This window comes from Mchenga conophoros, linkage group LG23 (assembly GCF_057382185.1).
Source record: "Mchenga conophoros isolate Kocher_MC1m ecotype Shallow Benthic linkage group LG23, M_conophoros_male_GT1.1, whole genome shotgun sequence".
NCBI classification, from domain to species: domain Eukaryota; kingdom Metazoa; phylum Chordata; class Actinopteri; order Cichliformes; family Cichlidae; genus Mchenga; species Mchenga conophoros.
The window spans coordinates 31,722,907-31,730,669 of record NC_140547.1 but is presented as its reverse complement, the minus strand read 5'-3'; the positions used below and the strand labels follow the sequence as shown (position 1 = coordinate 31,730,669).

General features: G+C 41.2%; 1 protein-coding gene across 3 annotated transcripts in view; it reads left to right on the top strand.

Moving 5' to 3' along the window:
* The first annotated feature begins 6,584 nt into the window (after window positions 1-6,584).
* The window catches only part of LOC146547627 (voltage-gated inwardly rectifying potassium channel KCNH7-like), a 79,678-nt gene continuing 78,499 nt past the window's right edge, over window positions 6,585-7,763 (top strand). For all 3 annotated transcript variants that reach the window (XM_085265559.1, XM_085265558.1, XM_085265557.1), the window contains exon 1: window positions 6,585-7,095. In XM_085265559.1, the coding sequence (XP_085121685.1) occupies window positions 7,020-7,095 (76 nt within the window). In that variant the 5' untranslated portion in view covers window positions 6,585-7,019. The remainder of the gene's footprint in view (window positions 7,096-7,763) is intronic.

Sequence of the window (7,763 nt, the reverse complement as noted above, 5' to 3'; positions counted from 1 at the left end):
TTGAAGGCCTGTGGTGCATTCACATCATCTAGTAGACTCAATCTTGGATTGGGATGATGATATCTCCCTCCTGACCTGAGGTCCTGGTACCCCTTGCTGTAGCATTTCTGTTGTTCCTCATCAATCATCAAGAAACATCTAGCAGAACCAGGTCTCAGGGAGGGGCAGTCATCTGGTGCAAAACATGCAAATGCCACGTAGAAAGTCCCCAGCTGGTCAGTGGATTTAAACCCAGGCCCTTTTTTCTATGGGGTGCTTTGTCTTTGTCTTTTTTATTTTGCTAACATAATGCTTTATAGAAAAAAAAACATAAAACAAACAGAGGCACAAAACAAAGAAAGCCAGTAGTATTGTTTGTTTGAATGGTTTTATGGGTGGAAAACAAAATAACTGCAATCTAAAATGTGGTGTCTGTACTCTCGCAGCTTTGAAGCACAAATCTCTGCCCCTGGGATCTCAGGTGAACCAGGCAATGAGTCCATAAAGTGCAGTTAAAGCACGCTAAAATCATTTCTTTTTATGAAAATTGCCTCAAACTCAAATCTGCTCTTACAAGGACAGCCACAGCATTACACTCACAAATGGATATATATACACAGCCCTGAGTCACAGTCAGTCCACTTTGGAACTTCAAGTGGACTACCAAGGAGACTGGGTCATGTGTAGGGTGATAAATCTCTGGGATGACACCTCTCTTTGGCAATGAGCTGTGCAATCACAGGCATTTAGTTAGGATGGTGACACTGACAGAAGACAAAACTGTGGGTTTATAGAGAGCTGTCAGGGGTATCTTTGAGTGACATGTGGGTTATCGTTGTAATGCCCACACTACATCCTAAGTATGTATTTCCCATGAACCTCAAAGGTGGACTGCAAGGTTACCAAATGATAGCAAGATAGTAGAGAGGAAAGGTGAGAAATGTATCTGTGCAAGGGGCCAGCTGTGGAAAAAGTCTGTGACAAAAGGTGGATGGGTGATCATAGCAAAAACCAATGCAATGCTTCATTACCTACTTAACCTTATTGCCATGCATTCTTCTATTCTGCTTTACTGTGTCTGAATTAATTTGCTTTGGATTTTTCTGACTGTCCCCATGTCTTCACCTGGCTGCCAGCCAGAACAGAGAAGAGCCAACAAAAACAAAAATGGGCAGAGGTAAATCACAAGAGAATAGGAAGAGATAGGGTCCTTCTTGGATGTAGACAGTCATTTGCCCTGGAGTGATCTGTGGATTAGGGGCCAAGGCCTAGCTGCCCGATCTAAATTGCTCCACATACTGAAAAGATTAAGCTACAAATGAATGGGCCAACTGAGCTGATAGTCAGGCCTAAGCTCCAGTGGCGGCAGTAGGAGGCTATATTTTGATGCAAGTTTTGATGGGAGATTAACACAAAGAAGAATGTTTTTTCTCACAGAAGAAAACACAAATAGGACTGTCCCAATTATATCCTCATCAGTGGCATTGATTTAACATTAATAATATCATCTATTATCAAAATAGGTCTTTGTTTAGCTTGACAACAACGTTTTTAAACTTGGAAATGTCAAATTGTGTCCAGTTTTTGAATTATTGTAGTTTAGTCCCCCAAGTCCCCCTAACATCAGATTGATGTTTCAAAAAACCCATAGCAGATATTCTTGTTAACACATGTGCATCTCATTTTTTAGATTTCTGAACAGCTTATTTTCTTCTTGTTGTTAGGGGAGGAATAGTGGATATATTATGCAAAGGATGCTGACTGTGGAGCTGCCAGGTTAGAGTAGTAGTGAAGAAGGACATGCAAAGGGTTGGGGTGACAGAATAGGTTGCAAGAAATAGGGTGGAGATGGAGGAAGATCCAATGTGGGAACCCTCTTAAAGGGGACTGCTGAAAGAAGAAGAGGAAGAAGAATGTAATGTAATAAAGAACGTGTAGAACCCAAAACGTGTTGCTTCTTCTTGTTGTGTAACAATATCCAATAGAAGGATCAAGACAAAGTAGAGTGGCATACTTTACAAATAAATGTTCATACACTGAGTGGATTAGGATGCTCTGGGTTAATTTAATAACTGCTGAACCAGCTACAGCAGCTAGAGCTTATGGGATGAGGTTTTAAAAACCCCATCTCATAGTAATAGAGATCTTTTACAACCATCAGGGGAAATTACTGCCAATTTCTTGGTGGTCCATGTAATTAACCCATGTCAGCTTTCTTAGACTCACAAAAGATGGAAAATAAACCCCGTGTAGACCCTAACCTTTCAATCTGGTGTCACATAAAGTGAAAGGGGGCTATTTAAAGGTGGACAGCATCCCTAATTTTTCCATGACAAAGCTGCTTTAAAATAATTTACTTCTAACAGTGAAGGGGAAAATAATTTTTTCTATTGATGAAAAAGTTTGTCTATAGATGGGAATTCATTATCTTCTCATGCTCTGGGAGGCTCAAGAGGGTGGATGTTTGTTGTTAATGGAGTCAAGCCTAAGTTAAAGTCTCCCCACTCACATCTTTTTGTGTATGAGTAGAGAATTGTCTTACTCCTTGTTCGAGCTCCTCACTAGAGGAAAGAGTACTGGTCATACTCGAACTCATTGAATGAAATGCCAATTGAAATTCTCTAATTTCAATAGCCTGAGTAACAGCACAGGCCAGTTAAGTGTAAGGACAGACTACATTTTCTACCTGATCTGAGCTGAAAAGCGACCACGTTTGATGATGACATGTTTGCCCAAAGACAACTGCATGCAAAATCATTGCCTAGAACAGGAGTGTCCCACTCCAGGCCTCAAGTGCCGGTGTCCTGCAGGTTTTAGATCTCACCCTGGGTCAACACACCTGAATCAAATGATTAGTTCATTACCAGGCCTCTGGAGAACTTCAAGACATGTTGAGGAGATAATTTAGCCATTTAAATCAGCTGTGTTGGATCAAGGACACATCTAAAACCTGGGGGACACCCTCGAGCCCTTGAGGCCTGGAGTTAGACACCCCTGGCCTAGAATGAGGTCAACACCCACTGCAGACAATGCAGGCTGAAATCCCCACAAAATAATAGAATCTGCTTCCAGTTTGTATTCTGGAAGCAAACACCATCTCTACTTTCAAGATCAGGCTTAAAACATTCCCTTTTGATAAAGCACGTAGTTAGGCCTGGATCCTTCCTTGTAAAGCAAGGTTTACACGATGCTTTACAAGATTTCGGGTGATCCCTGAAGCTTGCTTATTGTGTGGTAGCGACTATTCAAAACGTTTGTGTTAAATGTTTGAGTCAAATGTCCCCATGTTATTACTCAGTTATTTAGCACTAAATGGCTGAGTTGTTGTGTCTGCATTGCAACCACAATTTATGAAAGCAGCATGCTAACCAAGCTTGCTAGTATTAACTGATAAAGTAGCAGTCCACCCTTTCACCTATGTAAGGTTTCACTCACACAGGGCCAGAGCCCCACAGTTGTGGTGTTGTGCCAAAAACCTCCTTGTGCTAGAAGATTTGTTGCAGTCATCTGTAACTTTCATGAAGATGCTAACTTGTCTGCAGAAACTCACCAGCTACTCTCCAAGTGGTAGGCAATAATCTTCTGATGGAAAAACTAAATGCTGTAGCCTATCTCTGATCCACTGTTTTAAAAGCTGAGCTAATGCCATTAAAGAGCAAACACCAGTATCAGCAGCCATCATAATCTCATTTTCAATTTTAAACTTTTAATTCAATTCATTTTACGATAAAATGATTGAAATTGATTAAAAATGTTATGCACATCTTTTTTTTTTTAAACAGATACAAGACCTTTCCCTATGCCATTACCAGGGGTACACTGACCAGTCACTAGACCTGTATGAATTGGAAATCACAGTAACTCTTAGCAACTTTCAGAAACCCCACACAATTTGTTGGGGAATACCTATTTTTGATTTTTTGATTGCATGATGTTCCTGGGACAGAGTGAGATGGAGGCAGATAATCTACTGTGACAACACCTAAAGGGACCATCTAGAAGGAAACACGAATAAAAAAGGCCCTCAGATTTTTATGTAAATTTTGTTTTGTCATTTCATTGAGCACGTTAAGAGCTGGAATACAAACTAACAAACACTGCATTTTCTTTAAATGGGATTGTGTGGGCAGCACGGTGGCACGGTGGTTAGCACTGTTGCCGCACAGCAAGAAGGTCCTGAGTTCAATTCCAACATCAGGCCGGGGTCTTTCTGTGTGGAGTTTGCATGTTCTCCCTGTGTTTGCGTGGGTTCCTTCCGGGTACTCCGGCTTCCTCCCACCGTCCAAAGACATGCAGCTTGTGGGGATAGGTTAATTGCATAATCCAAATTGTCACAATGTGCGAATGAATGTGAGTGCGAATGGTTGTCTGTCCCTGTGTGTTGGCCCTGCGACAGACTGGCGACCTGTCCAGGGTGTACCCCGCCTCTCGCCCTATGACAACTGGGATAGGCTCCAGCGCCCCCCGCGACCCTGAAAAGGATAAGCGGATGGATGGATGGGATTGTGACTATGGCAGGGGTAGGCCTTGCCTTCACTGTTTCAGTGAAGGGAGAGTTTTACTCGCTCTGTAACAGACACAGACTGAGGGAGGAGTAGCGGAATAAGAGAGAAATAAAAGACTGCAAAAGCAACATAGTCTGCAGTCTCTGCAACTCCCCTCCCCACCATGTCTGTTGAATTGTCAATCATTTTCTCAATGGAGCAGATGGAGCAGGACAGATGTTCCACTAGAGTATGGGAGTGCTTATTTGCCTGTGCGTGTCTGAGTGGAACACTGAAGGAGACATAGTGAATAAATTGAATCTGCAAGGAAAGTGGACCAAGGGGGAAAAGATAATAAAAGGAAACAAGAGCATTTTAAGACACCCGGTATAGATAACCTGCTAGCTCATGTTGGTGTAGTTCATTAAATGATCAGTAGGAGATCTAGTGCAAATTCTCCAAAAGAAATATAGATAATTGTGGTTGAAAGCACATTTATACAATAAATGCTACTTTAATTTTATAGCTATGGGTTTGTAGATTAAGATTGCACATATATGACCTAATAAATGTCATTTATAGAACAACTGATATAAACATGTTACCAGTTCATATGTGATAGATTACTATTTAAATGGCTCTTAACTATTTTTACTGAGCACTACAAAGCACTTTAAACACTACATGTCACATTCATCCACTCATACCACACAAATTCATGCAGCACTTTAATTCCATGCCTTTAATTGCTTTTTCACTATACGCCCAGACGATTATAATGGATACACTGGGTGCAATTTAGGAACACTGGAAGCCTGCAGACTGGAAGAGCTAGGGATCAAACTGCTGACCTTCATTAGAAGTATTAGTAGATTACTAAATGGCCCGTTCTATCACCTGAGCCCTAATTTGCATGTAAATAACATGAAATGCTAGCTAAAGTCACTCTAATTTATGTGGGGTTTTTTTTATTTCAGTCTACTGTTATTTGTTATCTTCTTTGTGTATCTGAATGTGAAAATGGCATTGAAAAGATAAGTTGCTTTTTTTAAATAAATAAAAAAACACCACCCAACAAGCTAGAAAAATGCTGTTAATGGTAAACAAATAATAGTTCAATAATAAAACATTCAGTCATATGAAAGTACTGCTAATGTGCAGAATATACTATTAAATCTCTGCCAGAAAGCACAATTTTGGAAGAGAGAGTAATTATTTGACCTCAAGTAAGCTGTTGCATTCTAAGGAGAGTTTACAGCAACTAAGTGTAGACTGCTTGAATGGGAAATATTATCTTTTTTATTGTTTTTTTTTTTTTGTTGTTGTTATTTTTTACACAGTGTATTACGTTCGTTACAAGGCAGCAACAAAGGCTGAATCTTTTCATTCAAAAAAAGTTACTGAAACCAGCAGCGGGCGGAATTGTGAGACGCCGCAACAGCAGCACCATGGCCAGCGCCTGGCCGAGGCAGTGACAGCGGATCCTTGCTCCATTTTGGATGCAAACGGTGTTTTACAGGAAAAGCGGAAAGGGGAGATATGTGGTGGCCAAGCGCTCTCTTTGAATAAAATACGCCTGCCCTGGTCTCAGCCTCCCACTGCCGCTGTCGGGCTTGCGACTCAGAAAAAGTAACAAAGAAAAATAATGATTCTATGTCAAAACGTATTTCCTCACTCGATGTCATGTTGCAAACCAAAATAAGATAAGTCCTTTCAGTAAAATTCCGTTGGTTTGTTTTTTTTATTCAAGCAGGCAAAGTTAAGCTAGCTTGCGCTCATAAAGTCTACAATAAATGTAGCAGCTGTGATAAGACAGATAAAAAGGAAAACTGAATATTGAAAATGTCGATAATAATTCGCCTTTAGGCGTGTATCAGCTAAAAGTACGAGCTGTGTTTACTCTGTGCTAACTTAACTAAAGCCTACTCATGAAATGATGCGTCTAACCACACTGGAAGGTGTTACAGTAATCCGTTACTTCTCCGCCTCGCCTCTAACATCTCTACGTTTGCTGCTTTGTCTGCGCATCCTTGTGGGTTCTCCCTTCGCAGTGTCGGTGCTACGCCTCTCAGCCATTGGCCTCAGAGACCATCCGTCTTCCCTTCACAACAATAGACTCCTGCTCGCTCGCTCGCACGCACGCACGCGCGCCTTCTGCTCACGCGCAGACACAAAAAGCGCGCAGTGCTTTCGAGGAGTGACGGTGAAATGTTTAAACTGCGGTTTGCCGATTCTTTCTTTCTTTCTAGCTTCACGTCGGCGAGGAGCGCAGAGAAGCCTCTGCGATGCGCTCAACGGGGGACACGTCGGAGTTGAAATAAGGGAACATTGGGGCTTGGGTAAGAAAACCGGAAAGCGGTTTGTTGGGGCTTTTTTTTTTTTTTACGAGGATGACTGACTGGTGACAAAGAATACGGGGAGCCCCTCTGGCTTCGGTTGACATCCGCTATATAACTTTACGGAAGACATTTTTGTGGGGACCGGTGTGCTCTTACTTGGACAGACAAAGATTTTTTTTCTTCCATCATTATTATTATTATTTTTGGAAGGGGAACCATGCCTGTCCGGAGGGGTCATGTTGCGCCACAAAACACATTTTTGGGAGTAATTATTCGGAAATTCGAAGGACAAAGTAAGTAGATTTCCTGGGTGTCAGGTACTGTGTGGGTGCACTGTGCTGTGCTGCTTGTCTTTTGTGTCTGTCCCGCTGCTCCTCGAGATCAGTTATTGTTAGGAATAGGCCTTCTTTTATACACCAGCAAGGCTTTGGATGGCTAACCCTGTGATGTTAATGCCAGAAATCCATGAAAGTCATTATGAGTCAATTACCATACTGTGTTATCGCGCACCAGGTTTGTTTAGTTCTGGTGTCCTTCTCATTTTCTCCTGCTCCGGTGGGAAATGTAGTTTAAAATGCTGCATGTGATATACACGGATTAAAGGATTAACTTAATTAATTACAGATTATATCCCCCATATATGAATTTAGCTAATTACGCTTTTAAAAATGGGTTTCAGTTATGCCTCAAATCTGGTTTTTACAACTCAAAAATGTGCATCAGTTGTCTCCACATTGTTGTTTTAAAAAAATGTCAAATTTAACGCCACCTCGTTAATAGAAAGTGGAGTATTTAAGCCTACTAAGGATTTACTGAACATGCTTATTGTCTAGAGCAATCCCACCTACATGTGAAGTTTCATAATTTTATTCAGTCAGCTGAGTAGCATTCAGGACTGTAATTCTGGATAATCCCATACAAACCAATACACCTACTTGTATTAGTTAAATAAAACATTTGT